We start from the raw sequence: 16270 nt of genomic DNA on the forward strand, positions 1-16270 counted from the left end.
TTTCTGCTGTGTCAGGACGAGCCCTGCTGCCCGGCCCGGCGGTGCCTGGCCCGCCGTGGAGGTGCCCCAGCTACTTGTCTAGCCGTGCCGTTGGGGCATATTGTGGCTTCACGCACCGCTCTAGGGCAGTGGAATTAGTTGCTCCCGTGTTTCGCTTTTCCCTTCGTTATACCCTTGCATAAGCCTGCGTTCAGCTCTTACTGCTGGAACTTACTGAGCTGTTTGTGCAGCGTGTCCTTTTTCTTTTGGTTCATTTATAGCGTTTGTTTTGTTAATGAATGGTATTTGAAAACTATAGAAACTCACATTGTGTATGTTGCCTTTCTGTCTGGAAAAATAAGGATAGGGAAGGGGGGACATTAGACGGTCTTTTTAACTTTCTTGTTTCTGTGTACCTGCGTGTGTATGTTCTTGGGTTCTTACTATTGCCTTAAGTGCTCGTGGCTCGAAGTTTTTTAGATATCTCATGAAAAAACCCCTACACTAAACGTGTGGCTGGTGTTTTTCCCTGAGGAATTATTGGACCGTGGATTCACTTGGCTTCAAAGAAAAGTTCGCTTCCAAACTCCCAAACAAAGGGATGTGGACAGGAAAGTAAAGTTCAGTTAAGTCCTTTTGTTGACACAACTTTCTTTATACTTGGAGAATTGTATTTTTTGATGGATAGTAAGCACTGGAAATCAAGATCATCTCAGCCCACAACATGCTGATGGTGTGCAGGATGGAGTGGTGTGTGCAGGCTTTAAGACAGCTGTTTAAAGCTCATGAATCATGATGGCGGGTGGGTGCTGTGGTGTGAAAGCCTTTTGCCACTGGATTTTTTTAATTTTATTTTTCTTTTTAATAAGCATGCGTTAGTGTGTTTGTCTATAGTGTCTACCTCTTAGCTCTCTGCCTTCATAGTCTATGATAAAATGATAGTAGCATGTTGTGTAAATTAAATGGAAAGCCATGTGGTAAACAAGAAACTTCCGGGGGACCCACGCTGGAGCATTCTGTTCCTGAAGGATGCACCCCATGGAAGGGACCCACGCTGGAGCAGTTCATTAACAACTGCAGCCTGTGGGAAGGACGCACATTGTAGGAGTCCATGGAGGACTGTGTGCTGTGGGAGGGACCCCACGCTGGAGCAGGGGAAGAGTGTGAGGAGATGTCCCCTGAGGAGGAAGGAGCAGCAGAGAGAATTTGTGGTGAACTGACCACAAGCCCCATTCCCTGTCTCCCTGCACCACTGAGAGGGGAGGAGGTGGAGAAAATCAGGAGTGAAGAAGGGAGAGGTGGGGGGAAGGTGGTTTAAGATTTGGGTTTTATTTCTCATTACCTGCTCTGATTTGGTTGGTAATAAATGAAATAATTTCCTCAAGCCTAGTTTGTTTTGCCTGCGATGGTAACTGGTGAGTGATCTCTCATTGTACTTATCTCAATCCACAGCCTTTTGTTGTATCTTCTCTCCCGTGTCCAGCTGAGGAGGGCAGTGGTAGAGCAGCTTTGGTGAGCACCAGGAATCCAGCCAGAGTCACCCCACCACAAAGATTTTTTTAGTAGTAATTCAGTACCTATGAGTATTTTGAACTTGATACATACATTTCAGGGATTGAGAATTGCGCTTCATAACTTATTTCCAGTATCTTTTATGAAACTAGTACTGTACACAAAACCATCCTTTTCTTTTAGATGTTGATGTTGACTAGGTGGCTGTAGGAATATGTAGATATATAGAGCAGAGATATATTTATGGTTGGAGGAATGTAACCTAGTTTTGATGATGTAGTGTGCTGTAAGGATTTGTTTTGTTTTGTTTGATCTTATGAGCTCTGGAAAAGGGAGAGTGTTACTTTGCGTGGCCATATCTCCCAAATGAAAGAGTTGGAGAGTTCTGTCAAGTTCTGGTCCACCCTAGGAACAGTGGGGTCAGGGCAGCTGAGCTGCGATGGAGCTGGTTGCCAAGCAGTTCTGGTATGCCTGCCGGGAAAGGGAACTGGGAAGCCCAAGAACACGCTTTCTCGCCATGTGTGGAAGCAGGTGTGTCTGAGGGATGTCGAGTGCTGAAAGAAGAGTCTATTTTTATGCCAGCAGTGATGGGGTTTGTTGTTTGGGTAGATCCATGTTTAAAACCGCACAGTTGGCAGTGATGGTAACTTTCAGTCCCTGCACTACACACTTGCCCACAGACACTGGAGACAAGCATTTGAAGGCAGCTTTCTGAGCAGGAAAGCATGCTTCTGGAAGTGCTCAGTGTTTCTGTTTTGTTTTGTACACTTTGTGCAGTAATGTATATGGGGACAATAAATTAATTAAAAAAACAGTGAGAGAAACAGAAAATGTAAATGAACTGTAATTTGAGGGTGGCCACAGTGGAGGACAGCTCTTAGATACAGCCTTGACAAATTATTGAATAATGTTCGGTTTCTACTACCATCTGCTTGTCCCTCTTCGCTGCACTTGTCTAAACAAACATTAGGAAATTAAAACCTGGGTTATTTTTCTGATCCTAGAATATTTTCCAGTCAAGCAAGGAATAATGTGGCTATTTATCTTAACAACGAGGTGGACTACAATTGCATGTTGTTCAACCAGGTTTTTTCTTTAACAATTTGTTTGCAGCTATAATCCTAACATTTTTTTAGTTCTGTTTTTAAAACCTTCACGGCATATTCTGGTGATGCAGTTGTGTAAGTGTATTAAAGATCCTGCTGAATTCATGGGATATCTAAATTTACCTAACCCAATTTAAGAGATAAGCAAGTATGACTGCAAATTGTGTACAGGTCTTTCCGCTAAAGCAATGCTTTTGTTTGAGAAATCTTGGGAACTCGAATTCTGAGGCAGTTGTGATCACTCAGTGTTTAGCAGAATTATGAATTATGTCAGGTTCTGTTCAGCTTGACCTCTTGACTGTTCTGCTGCTTTTCCTGTAACCTGGCAGTGGTCATTTCAGGATACAATTACTACTACAAAACTGTAATAAATGAATCTTAACCCCCAAATGAGAAAGGGTTATCAAAACAAAAAGGTGTATGAGAATAAGCAAGTATTCTGTGGGCAGTCACGATGTTAAACTGCTTCATGGCACAGAGCTTTATAAAATGTGATCAGCATTTTCATTCATGGATCACATATCTCTGACTGTACTGTGAACAGCCTCTGAACTGTTTGTGTTTTCCAGCATTCTTTTACAGCAGTTGTTTGTATGGAGAAGTTAGTGTTCACCAGGTATTTAGATATTTTTAGTAGCCTAATCAGATGAGCACATGTTCTCTTGAAAACATGTGTAGTGAAGCAGCTGTCTGTGAGCATGTGGAAACAGTGGAGGAGGCCCAACCATGCTTGGCAGAACAGCTGCATCCCTTGACCACAGTTGGAAGCATTGTACTTGAAGGTGGAGCAAAGGTTCCTACATAAAATATCCTAAATATTTACTTACTTATTAGAATAGTAGTAGTAGAGATCAATAATTTCTTACTTGCTCCAGTACTTCTAGGGAAAATTAATACTTATGGTTGTAAAGCACTTTTCCAGAACTCTGGTGTATTTCTGATACACGTCTGTCTGAGGAGCAGTTTGGCCAGTTGTGGCCTTAAGGCAGCAGTGCTTCACCAGGGGACTCCATGTGTGGCTCCTGGTCTGTAACAAGAGAAACATACTGTGCGAAATAGCAACTGTGATGAAACAAACAAGTGGTTTGTTGTAATGGAATAATGGACTACTATACTTCTGTACTTGTGACTCACATTCTTGTTCAAGAGTACAGTTCATTCCAAGCTGCTAGGAATTAATACAGATTGAAGACAAACTAGGGGTTGCAGGCCAGTTTACTGTCACAAGATGGTTAATCATCAGAATATTCACTAACCCACATCCTTACTAAACTGGTGCTTTGAAAGATAAACATATGATTGATGTGTTTCATCTGATTGAAATAACACTTCTGAATCTGTGGCCTTAGAGCACCTTTCCAGCTTTCCTTTCTTGAGTACTTCCTCTTTTTCTGTTATTCTTGATCCTCTGTGCTCCTCTGTCCTTTTCCTACCTCTCCAACTGCTACTGTTCATGTTAGGAACTGGAATACAAAGCCAAGTTACAAATAATCCTGCAAATAAATGGATTTGGTTTGTGATTTGATTGTTTGGGTTTATTGTTTGGGGTTTTTTTTTAAACACCATTAAACTGTAAAACCTTGTGCTGAATTATGCATTTACAAGGAGCAAGAAATATAGTTTTACCTATTAGCAGCTGTAATTAAATCTATAATGAGAGGTAAGCAGTGGATAGTTTTAGCATGTTAGCAGGGCAGCTTAATTCCGGGGAGAAGCAATGGTTCCCTCTGCTATGGGATCTCCTTGAATATTATGAGAGTAATGTGAAGCAAAACACTAAAGCATACACATACTCCCTGTAACATGAAAATGAGGTCCTTTGATAGTTGTGCAATGAGGTGATGCAGTCAAGCTAATCTTTGGACTTGCCATCACCTCCAGTTCCTCTGTTGCTGTTCTATCAGTGTGGTCCAGTTGCTTCTGCTCCCTTGGACCAGCTCGCCATGTAGTTGAATTACTGCAAAAGCTCCATGCTTGCTGGCTTGGAAGGATTTTTGGTGTTTTAGGGTTTGGGCCTGCTAGTGAGGTGAATCAGCTGGAGTGAATTTGCTCCAGGTTATATAAAAAAAACCCCAACCAACTGATTTGAAAATAATTGTCTTTCAGAGGTGATTTCAAGCAGTTCAAGCAAAGCTAAGATCAGACCAAAACCAGTAATTTGTGGTGGGCTTAGCTTCACATGTGTGCTGTATCTTGCAGGTGAGGATGAACAGTCTACTGAGATGGCTGCAAGGTGGGAAGATGAGAAGGTGACTGAAGCTGCCTCAGATGGTTTTGTTGCTATTAAAATTGACACCAAAAGGTTTGATCCTATCCTAATTCTGTCTCTTGCACAGTCTTTCATTGATGATGATGGGAGTAAGAGGCCTTTGAAGTCCTCAGGTCATTTGAAGGTAGTCTAAATAACAGATTCTAGAACGTAAGTGAATTCAGTATTCCTGGAGCCACAAGAACCTGAGAAAACTCCAAATTTGAAAATTTACTGTTGTGTTCTGCAGAACATTCATTGTGTATGTTGGACTGTATCTCAGTGCCAGTAGAAGAATGCTTGAGGTTGTCCTTTTGCGACAGGAAGAGACACAAAAGTTACGTAAAAAAGCTAGAATAAAAATGTGAGTGCTCTTGAGGCAGATCCTGATTTGCCAAGTTACATAATGGATTTTAAAACTCCCATGAATTCGGAAAGAGAAAAATCTGTAAAGCCCTAGAGGAAATGTGTTTGTCTCTATTGTAACACATAGAATAGAGAAGCATGGAAGTTTCTAGGTAAATTACTGAGCTATTTTTGCTACATTTAAGCGTTCCAGTCCATGTGCAGAAAATGCATTGACATTTCCAAAAATTATATTACTTTGAAATGCTCTACAGACGTTTTATTAGACTTACTATATTATTTGCACTCCACAGACCAGATATTTTTTCCTGAATTGCTTCTTAGCACTGTTTCCCTAAATCTTATGTAGTCAACTGTGATAACCAGGGATTGTCACCATGTGAACACTTATGCAAAATGTTAATGAGAAGATGCAATGCAAATTTGGTTTTAGTGTTCTCTCAAGTATTTAAATAGTTTTGTGTGTGGTAGTAGGACAGTTATTTTTATGATGAAAGACTTAATCTGAAGTTGTTGTGAAGTGATTGCTCCTCATAAATGAATCTTTTCTTTTGAACAGTGAAGCATGCCTGCAGTTTTCTCAAATTTGTATCCTTTGAGATCAGTTTAGATGCTACATTATGATTACAGATAATTGCTCTTTACAAGTTAATACTGTTCTTGAGACAAGTGTTTACAAGCAATGATATTAAAACCACTTCTTACAGCACAAAAATACGCAATAAACCTTGTAGTTAAAAGATACCATCTCTGCATTCAGCTTCCTGTCAGTTCTTAGAGAAAGCGAACAAGTTAGGGGTTTTTTAATGTTAATGCTGTGTAATTCTCCAAATAGAAGATTACACAAAGCTTTATGTAAACAAATTAACCCTTTGGTATTACTAATCAGCATTAGAAAACTAGCAATGTATCAATTATTAGCTGGAGTTCAGAATTAAAGAAGAGGAAGAACAAGTAGGGGGCTGAGTTCTATCAGGTACACAGGTATGAAGTTAGGTGAATGTCTGCCTACCTTAAGTAGGTTGCTGCATATAGCTCAGGAATCCTGTATGATGTTGAGAAAGGGAATTCCGTATCTTAACTGGATTTTCTTAATGATGTAAAGTATTCATTGTTGTCTACATAAGATGTCTCACACTAAACCAAAATCTTCCAAGTCACAACATAAGCAGTTGTAGGATATATGTGTGTTGGAGATAAATATTTTGGCTTAAACCACTATAAAGAAAAGAAGAAATACCAAATAGTTTATGTAATGTTTTCCAGCCGTTTTGTTAGTACCCTTTTTTCTTCCTCCCTTGGTACTGACTACTGGTGACCAGGTGGAGATAAAATATTGGGCTAGAAGCTTCCGTAGGAAGGACTCTTGCTTTTCCTTTTAAAGTCACTTTATAAAGTTTTGTCGTTTGTTGCCCTTAACTGTTGCTGTGCAGATCCTGTAGTGTGCGTTCCATCCAGTTTTTTTATAGGAGACAATGGAATCCCTTTGGAAGTAATTGCTGGCAGCATTTCTGTTGATGAGCTTGTTACAAGAATCCATAAAGTTAAACAGGTAACACTTGCTAACAGACTGGATCTTTCAGACTGAGTTGGGTGTACTCAAATGCTCCAGATAGATGTCCCTGGCCCTTTACATGTGCTTTGGGGAAGTACAGATTACTGGTTCTATATCCTTCCAATGGAAAAACCTGCAAACTTAAATTCAGTACAGAAATTGAAGAGGTTTGAAAGCACCATGTGGAAGTGCTATGTTGTTTTGTTTCACAAATTGTTTTAGATCATCTGTGTAACACCTACAGCATTGAAGAAACATGTCAGGAACTCTAAACTGGAATGACATACCTATTACTCTTTCAGTTTACATGTGGGTTTTAAGTACTATTTTGAAATGGGGATTTATAAAATTATGCTATGTAACATTATGTAAATGTAGGTCATTTTATCAATTTGATTTCAAGTGTAAGACTAAAATTAGGAAAAAATATTAAATGCATGCTTGCATCATACTCAACAATAAGTGATAATTTTAGTTTTAACTAGGACCAATTCTCTAAAAATAGTTAAGTCTTGGCCTTTGAATCAGTGGAAAACAATCAGAGTTTCATAGTGTTGGGTTTTTCCCCCAATTTCTTAGATGCACACAGTAAAAGGGCAGCTTTTGGAAAATGGAAGTCAGTCATCTGCTCCCTGTCCCTCCTCTCAATCTGATGGTGCTCCAGAAAACACACAATCCAGAGCAGCAGAGTCTTGTGACTCCCCCGAGTCTGTTACATCTGAGACAATGAGACCTTCTGCTGGTAATGGTTAGTATTTTTACCCAAATGCTAACTAATTTGCATTCGAAATAGTTTTCCTAAGTTGTTTTATGGTAGTATATGAAGGGAATATATTGAGTGGAATTGGAAAGTCTAAATAGCAGAACCTCCTATCTCCTTGAGATATCAAAGTTGCTTAATAGTTTATGTTAAGAAATACACCTTCTTTTCTCTTCTTGCACATTACTTTCTTGGAAATCACTTGAAGATGGAGCAAATTCAGATCGAGCAAGCCAGGAAGCAACTAATTCTTCAGATGAGCAAGTGAGTGATGCTCAGCCTGTGAACGATCTTGCACTCAAAGTAGAAAGGTAAGTCTTCTTTTGCAGACTTCCTAATGTATTGTATTTGGATTTTAGGTGCTTATTCTATTATGATCCAGCAAACATTTATGTGGCCCTATTTTTCTTTAGACATCTGTGACAATACTAGGGTTGATACAAAACCATCTTTTAAATTACTGTAATTTTTCACATACTCCTGAAATAAAGAGGTAATATGGAAAACTACACACGTTCACCTTTAAAGTAACTTTAATACAGGCAGTATGCTGGCTGCAAATATTTGAATGACTGAGAACATTGAACTGAAAGCACTTTAATAAAGTGCTAACCTATGTTTTGTACAGAGGTGTACAGATATCTTCTTTCTTTCTTGCCTAATTCATGACTGCTTGTAGTCCAGGATATTGAAAAAGCCAGAAGAATCCTATTCTGAGATTCTTTTTATGATCAGTGAACAGTAATGAGGTCAGATGAGCAGTGCTAGTTCTAGTATTTTAAAGTAGAGCAACCAGAAACATCCAGTTTTATACACAGTTCGTTCATTGAATTTATTGGTTTTGAATAGACTTTTTAAGACCTTGTGTGTAAACTTGTTTTTCAGCATCGGTAAGACTGACACTATTTGTAATATCCTATCTAAACCAGTAGCATATACTTAGTAAATTGGTTTAGCAGTGTAAATAATCCTTATTTTAAAACCTTTTCATGCTTAATTTCAGTTTGCATTTAGACAATAATTTTTTACTTACAACTGGTAAGAAAATGGAGTCTTTTAATATAAATACCAAAATTCCCTTCTAAAATCTGCATTAATCTTAAAATATGCCATATTTGCATATATCTACAGCATTTCTTTTAGGGGAAAAAAGAGGCAAAGCTCCCTGGTAATTACCATTTTCTTTTTAAAAAAGCACAACAGCTACCATACAAACAAAATTTCTCTGATAGATATATCTGACTTCTCATGTTGTTTGGTCATCCCTGCCCTTTCCCCAGACTTAAAATATGTTTTAAATTGCTATAGTTTAAGTCAGTCCTTATTCTAAGGGGCCTTTCTGGATAGATGAGACAGATGCATGTGCAACTATGTCAACAGTATATATTACTTGCTTTCCATTTTAGGAAGCAATGTGCACAAGAAACCAGATGGCTTAAATAGCTAAGACGAGATAAAGATTTAGTGTTTCTGTTACCACAGATCATAAGTAGTATTTGCTTACTGTATGTCTTACAAGTTGGTTCAACAGTAAGAATATGTAAGATTCTTCTTTTATGGAGTGGAAAAGGACAGAAGGAATACTTTGGAACTTATTAAGAGTTGGAAACTAGGTTGTGGTCTGGTGATCACCACCTCATCTTTTTATGGATCGTACACTGGCATGTGAATGAACCGTTACTGTTGCACTAGATATTAGCACCGCGTTACAGTCCATGTTCATTTTCATCTTTTCTGTTGTTCTGTGTTTGCAAATGCTTTACTAACATTTTAAAATGTTAATAAGATACTGCAATTATAAGAATTTTCACTTCATTCTTAAATCTAGAATAACAAAAAAGCTTGAAGAAAGACGAGAAGAGAAAAGGAAAGAAGAAGAACAGGTAAAACAGAAGTGTAAAGCCACTTGCTGTTTTTTTATACCCTTATTTGAATAAATGCTTAATTCCTTTTTAAACAATGTAGTGCAGTCTCATCTTAACGCTTGTCTGAGCCAATTTTGCAGTCCAGTTCTTATGTCTCTGTTTTTTATTCAGAAAGAAATTAAGAAAGAAATTGAACGGAGAAAAACTGGTAAAGAAATGTTGGAGTACAAAAGGCGACAGGAAGAAGAGTTGACAAAACGTATGTTAGAGGAAAGGAACAGAGAAAAGGCAGAAGACAAGGCTGCAAGAGAGCGTATAAGACAACAGATTGCAATGGTAAATTTTTCATTCTGGAGGACAGCTTGTTACTGCTTCTCTCTCTCACAAGGGCCACCAGTGTCCTAAGCCAGTATCTTTCCTCATTCAGTGAAAATTTGTCCATTATTCTATTTGCAGTCCTGTGGCTTTGTATCATAACCATTTATGTGTTTGAGACTTACGTAGCATTTCCCATGTATAAAATGAAACTTCTGCTTTCATATTCATCCATCTGAATGAACATAACTTTTCTGTCATGTTCCTTGAGAATTATCATTTAAACATAAAAATAATTACAGTTTAAGCATGGTTCTAGAACAGAAGCACAGGGAATATTTAATGGTGGAACACTGCAGAAGAACACTGATCTCAAAATGGTGGGGAGTATTATTTTCTAAGTTTGTATATATGTGTGTATGTATATATGGATGTAAATGGTTTGTAGTAAATTAAATCCCTCCTCTTTTTGAGGTTTTGGCCTAGAACACTTAGAATTGTAATTATGTAACTTGTCATAAGACTTCTTCCTTTATCCTCACTGTCTGTTGAACTTGCATGGGAAGATACTCCAGTAATGGAAAGTGAGTCATTGAAAAGTGTGTCATCTTGGCTAACTGCACAAGATTGTGGAGTTTGGCAGTGGATGATTCTTTGCAGCACTACTGTCTTTTCTCCATATGGCCTGCGTATGCCTGTGTAGTTGAGTGCTGAGTACAGTTCATAGCTCTCTGTTTTAATGATTTTAAACAACCATTTCTGGTAAAAGTTAAGGTTTCTGTTTGGTCCTTTCACAGGATCGTGCTGAGAGAGCAGCTCGCTTTGCAAAATCAAAGGAAGAAGCAGAAGCTGCAAAAGCTGCAGCTCTTCAGGCTAGGCAGGCTGAAATAGAGGCCAGAAAAGAAGCATCTCAAAAGGAGCGAAGGTGAGTTGCTGTAGAGACTGAAGTGTATGTTTTGGGGGAAAGAGGTAAAGAAACTTAAACTTTTAGGAGATTTCATATATATTCTAATCTCTTGTGGATGCCATGTTGAACTGTTTAACTAGTGACATAAAAAGTTGACTTGCTTTTATATTATTTGTTTGTAGCTGTTTACATGAATATTCTGTTCTCTGATAACTTTCATCCTTCAACCCTAATTATGAAACACTAACCAGTTTCCTTGTGTGTTATTTTAGTTAGATAAGAGCTTTTTCTGTCTGATCTTTGATGTAAACACCAGGTATAATGGGGCTTGGTGGGAAACTGGGTACGGTGGGAATGTGGTAGACGATGACTGGACAGAATGATGAGACAATGTCAGAACTGCACTGGGGCACATGGTGCCAACCATGACTGTGTGCACAGTTGGCTTGGATTCACAGCTGTTTGTGTCAGAGTTGTCTCCTGCTTTCCCCAACACTACTGATTTAAGAAATATTCTAACCTATTAGAAGAGACCTTACGTGGAGTTGTGGAGCCACTATGAGTCTAGTACTGCCCCAGAGCAGGGAGCAAGCACGGGTTTTGTTGAAACCCAAACAGTAATGCTGGGCCATAGCTAGTTGAGTACAGAATTACTTACCAAGCCAGCCTAAACATCTGTGCACTCAAAGTACAACCTCTTGAAAAAAAGGATCAAAAGTAATAGAGACTACATAAAAAAAGATGGCTTTTATTTTGTTAACTTACTCATTTACAGTAATCAAACAAGATTACTGTAAATAATCTTGCTTGAATGGTGATGGGCTGTGGACTCTGATAAGAACCAGAGGATTGTGAGATATAAGAAGGTGGTTTTCAACTTAAAATCCATCTGCACTGCCATAAGCAGGATGGCTGTCCCTCTCTTCCACACTTCTGTATTACCAAGCTAAAGCCCCAGGAGCATTTGTCTTTAACTGTTCATTTGCTGACTGTTTGCGATACGTGTCCTGCAGTGCAATAGCCAGGATTCAGTTCCGCCTTCCAGATGGATCTTCCTTTACTAACCAGTTCCCATCTGAAGCACGGCTAGAAGAAGCAAGGCAGTTTGCTGCCCAGGTAAATTGGTGTTTTGTTTTCTCAGCTACATGCTGGTTACGACTTGATGTAGCATCACCTAGTTGTTGATCATGGTGGAATTGTCATCTACTGCTTCCCTTTTTTATTTATTTGAAGGGGGTTTTGGTAGCAGTCTTCTCTCGTGCCACCAGCTGCCTTTGTATCACTGCAGCATATTGTAAGTAAGGTAGGAGGATATGGAAAATCCTTCATTGCTCTATATGAAGATGAGTGATAGTTTGATATACAGCTTTTGGCAAGGTAACTCAACTGGCAGATCTGCAATTGTTTGATAGCAAGCTGTTATAAATAAAAAGGTTTCTTTATATTTTCACAGACGGTTGGTAATGCTTACGGCAGTTTTTCACTGGCAACAATGTTTCCCAGAAGGGAGTTTACCAAAGAAGATTATGGAAAGACGTTACTGGAACTAGAGTTAGCACCCAGTGCTTCAGTTGTGTTGCTGCCGGTAGGTGCTGGGCTTTGGTTTGCTTGATTCTCATTTTCTTACAAGCAGCAGTACTGTAGATGTATATTTGCTTATGGTCGGCCATGATAATATCTGACTTGAATTTTGGTGTTTTCCATGTCTAAGACAGATTGCAAAATTACTTTTCATTTTTGTCAGAACTAAATTGGAGGAGGACTTTTTCTGAAGCAGATAAGCAGTGGCATAGATATTTGTCTAATATGTAGCCAAAGGAGTTCTCTTGTGTCTGCTGAGCTGCTTCTAAGTTATGGATTAAATACTCTGTCTACAAGAACACGATTTTAATATCTGACAAGCTTGCTTTATGTGTTGGTGACCAGGCGGGAAGACCTGCTACTTCTGTGGTTCAGGCATCAGGCGGTGATCTCTGGAAGTTCTTGGGCACAATACTTTATCCCCTCTTAGCGGTTTGGAGATTTATTAGCAACTTCCTGTTTACAAGTCCACCCCCTTCACAGTCTGCTGTGAGGTCAGCTCATCAGCCAGACCATCCCAATCCTTCAGCATCCAGCAGCATTGAGCAAAGCAGGTAATCAAAACTGTCAAAGGTGGCTATTTCTCAAACTGCTCGCTGGAATTGTTCTCATACTGCAGTGGGGAACTAAACTGTATATGTCTCACTAAACTGTATGTCTCTTAACCGCTGCCCTCTCCTTATAGTTTCTGGTCACCACCCTTCTACCTGCTTAAAAGGGATAACCTGGTGTCTGGTAAAGTGCATGGCAGCTCCGGCCAGGGTTTCTTGGCTTTTACGTGTGTGGTTAAGCAAGCTCCTTATTGTTTGCTTTGATTTCCAATTACAGAGTAGAAAAAGCATTGCCTTGCATTCATTTATGAATAGGGAATTCAGCTGCAATGACAAACATGGGCTTTGCTTCAGCTGATAGTGTTTGGAAGATAAAAAATTTGACATTGGATGTTGAATTGTTATGGTATGGTTATACAAGAAACTCAAGCAACTGAAGGCTGATTTTGCCAGTTCAGGTTTGGAATTGCCTAGACAATGAGCTCTCCCCTGTACCAGGAGAGCTGCTGGGCTGTTTCATGTGAAGCAGCCACCTATCACTTCAGTGACAGGTACTTTCCAGGGGAAAGGAGATTCTGTCAGTTTGTCTGACTGCTGAATGACATATTTTCACCTGAGCATTGCTTCCCAAGGAACCAAAGGGCTGAAGAAAACCATTACTTGGGATGAGGGAAGGATGGGTGCATGATTTGTCTGCTGCATTCACTTCTCTTGTGTAATTACTACCAGTGAAACTGTCAGACTTCACTGTCATTTGTACCCTAGGCAAGCAGTCAGGAAACGAGTATTGGAAAAGCGGGGGGAAGACTTCAAAAAAGAAGGAAAAATATATAGACTGAGGACTCAAGACGATGGAGAAGATGAAAACAATACTTGGAATGGAAATTCTACACAACAAATGTAGTTTTGAGCAATTGCGGTAATCACTGTCTGATTTGGGGTTATTTTTCCTCTCTCCCCTTATTTGATCTAAGTCAACTAAACTGACTGAGTTACTTCATTCTTATTCCTGCAGTGGAGTATGGAATAAAGTCACCTCAGTCAGAAAAAATGAGTAGGTGTAGCTGAGGCCAAGAAGTAAGGAGTTGAAAAGAATGAAAATTTCCATCAGCTTTCATAATCATTATCCTACTGCCATAGAAAGGCAATTTTTAATCTATAAATACTCTGCTACATAAATTTAAGGGCCAGATATTAATATAAAGGTCATGGTAGGCAATGACTGATTAAAGCGAGGGTTTCAGAAGCACTATAGGCAGTAAATCAGATAACTAATTTATGTATAACTTTTTTTTTCTTGCTTCTGCGACTGCAAGCAAAACCTTGTAGTTTTTAATTCCCAAGCACTCAATAAACTATTTTCCAGAAAACATAACTGTCTTCCCTTGTGAAGTTCCTCAGAAGTACTTGTGTCACAAGGACAGCAAGCAGTTAGGATCATACACTGAAATTGAAAATAGAGTGGACAAACTTCTTGTGCCAGTTGAAATGACCTTACCTGGGAGTTGTTCGTATTAAAATCTCATCAAACAAACACATCTGAAGTGGGGTTTGGGGTCAAGGCTACGGTACAGGGAACAAAAAGGTGGGTCTTTATCTGGTAAAATGGAAAATCAGTCAGCTGAGGGCTGCAAAACAAGGGCCTGGAAGCTTCTATTTTGGAGGAAGGGTCATCACCTTCTCTCCCCCATACCATGTGCTGTGTATCTCTGTGTTAGAGACATAAATACTGCAGGTGTTCCGTGCAGCTTCACATTCCTAGTTAAAGGAGATTTTATTAAGTATCCCACTCTGTTCAAAAGTGAAGGCATTGTATTAGGGCCACTTAATTTTATTTTTGTATTTTAAAGGTGGTGAGCAAACAACAAAATGATGGGGAGCCATCTCTGGGGCAGATGACAAAGTTGCTGCAGTACAAGCACTACCTAGTGCTATAGACTTTCAATAAAAAACAAAAGAAGCGCTTTAGTAAGTGGAAGCTTTACAGTTTACTAAGTTCCATGTGGGATCTTTTACGAGATCTTCTAGATAACTTTCCATATCTATATGTAAAAAGAGCCAAGGCCAATGCTCCAACTCCCGACAGAGCAAAAAGCACATACAGTGCTATTTCTGCCCTATGTGATGTTAAATCTAATCCCAAGAAGCGCACGCTGTCAGCTGGCCCTGGTGCGGCGTCTGTTGGTGTCACTGTCCATGGGAAAACAATGAGAAAGTGTTAGTACACAGCCTGGGTGAGCTCCTTCATGCACGTGTGTGTGCATGGCCACTTCCTGCCTCTACAGGGTGCTCAGTGCTGTGGCAGTGGCCATAATGCTGTGGATCAGTGACTGACACAGCTCTAGCTCAGAGTAAAGGCATAGCTGTGGCCAAGTTGCCAAGACTCCAGGAGTGGTGAGTGTTCTCCAGCAGCTGCGGTCATCCCTAAAACCCCACACGAACAGTGCTTGCTGTTCGGTGCACACCTCTAGTTCAGAAAATGTAAATGACAAAAGAATCAGTATTTCCAAAGGCTTACCCAAAACATTGGCTGACATAAAGTATTGTTTGGAAAACATGGTGTGGGAATACTGAATGCGTGTGGTTTGGAAAACATCTTGGGCAGTTTGTTAATCAGGGAAAAGTGAAATGGAATAACTTGGGTTTGCTGCATGTATTGAGGAGCTATCACACAAAATTTTAGTCATTGTTCTGGTCTGGCATACAAAAGTGCCATAATTCCATGTGAATGTCTTCAGTCACAACAAAGACAATGATCAGTCAGTGCGCCACTGGAGCCCTTAAAAAGAATATTGCAGAAAATGGTGGTGTCGTAGAGACCTTAGATTATGGAAATCTTGGGATTGGAATCAGATGCACATACGAACCAGGAAAAGCATAATTTCTGCTGTGTTGCTTACCTTCAGGCTCCAGTTCCAGACAGGGATGTGGGCCAGCTGCTGGGTCTGGAAACCCATTGCAGTTTATGATCTGCGAGTAATGCCTGGCAGAGGCCTTGGGGCGCCGCGGCAAGTCAGGGTCTGTGAAATTCACATGGTAGAACCCAAACATCTCATCAAAGCCCACTGCCCACTCGAAGTTGTCCATCAGTGTCCATGCAGTGTAGCCTCGTAAGTCAACACCATCAAGCACAATGGCTGTTACCAGGACCAGAAATAAGAGGTTAGTTGTGCAGCCGGGTGACTGGAGGTGTCGCCAGTAGGCCAGCAGTGGTATGAAGATACTTCAGGATATCACACAGCACCGGCGTGCCAAGCACAGGGGGGTTATCACTGCTTTGGCATCACTGGTTTCGCTGTCTCCCCATTCCTGTCTCTCTTGTGTTGCCTCTCAGCTGATTTGAGGTAGGTCAGCTGCCAAGTTATGCCTAACAAGCAACCAGGGTAGCTCAGTCAGCCTGCTAGTGCTGGAGCCTGCTTTTGCCTGCTCCAAATATCAGCTTGTGTCCAATAAACAAAGGTTTAGGGAGAAAAGCCATGAGCATGCAAGAGTTGCTTTAAGTGCTTGTGGGGTGTCACTGCTGAA

At 40.0% G+C, this 16270-nt stretch overlaps 2 protein-coding genes across 2 annotated transcripts in view; one reads left to right on the top strand and one right to left on the bottom strand.

Annotated features, from left to right (window-relative positions):
* Positions 1-4786: 4786 nt before the first annotated feature.
* UBXN4 (UBX domain protein 4) lies at positions 4787-13728 on the top strand. The gene is made up of 12 exons (XM_010022129.1): positions 4787-4899; positions 5771-5799; positions 6645-6763; positions 7346-7508; positions 7735-7837; positions 9355-9409; positions 9563-9727; positions 10504-10631; positions 11627-11729; positions 12067-12198; positions 12540-12748; positions 13511-13728. The coding sequence occupies exons 1-12, from the start codon at positions 4820-4822 to the stop codon at positions 13647-13649; spliced, it is 1425 nt and encodes a 474-aa protein (XP_010020431.1). The 5' UTR covers positions 4787-4819; the 3' UTR covers positions 13650-13728.
* A 998-nt stretch (positions 13729-14726) lies between these two features.
* LCT (lactase) overlaps positions 14727-16270 on the bottom strand; it is a 19123-nt gene continuing 17579 nt past the window's right edge. The window contains exons 16-17 of the mRNA XM_010022142.1: positions 15646-15882; positions 14727-14935 (exon numbers count right to left, since the gene is read on the bottom strand). Of these exons, the coding sequence (XP_010020444.1) occupies positions 14727-14935; positions 15646-15882 (446 nt within the window). The remainder of the gene's footprint in view (positions 14936-15645; positions 15883-16270) is intronic.

Source organism: Nestor notabilis, unplaced genomic scaffold, assembly GCF_000696875.1.
Source record: "Nestor notabilis isolate BGI_N333 unplaced genomic scaffold, ASM69687v1 scaffold25890, whole genome shotgun sequence".
Classification (NCBI taxonomy): Eukaryota; Metazoa; Chordata; class Aves; order Psittaciformes; family Psittacidae; genus Nestor; species Nestor notabilis.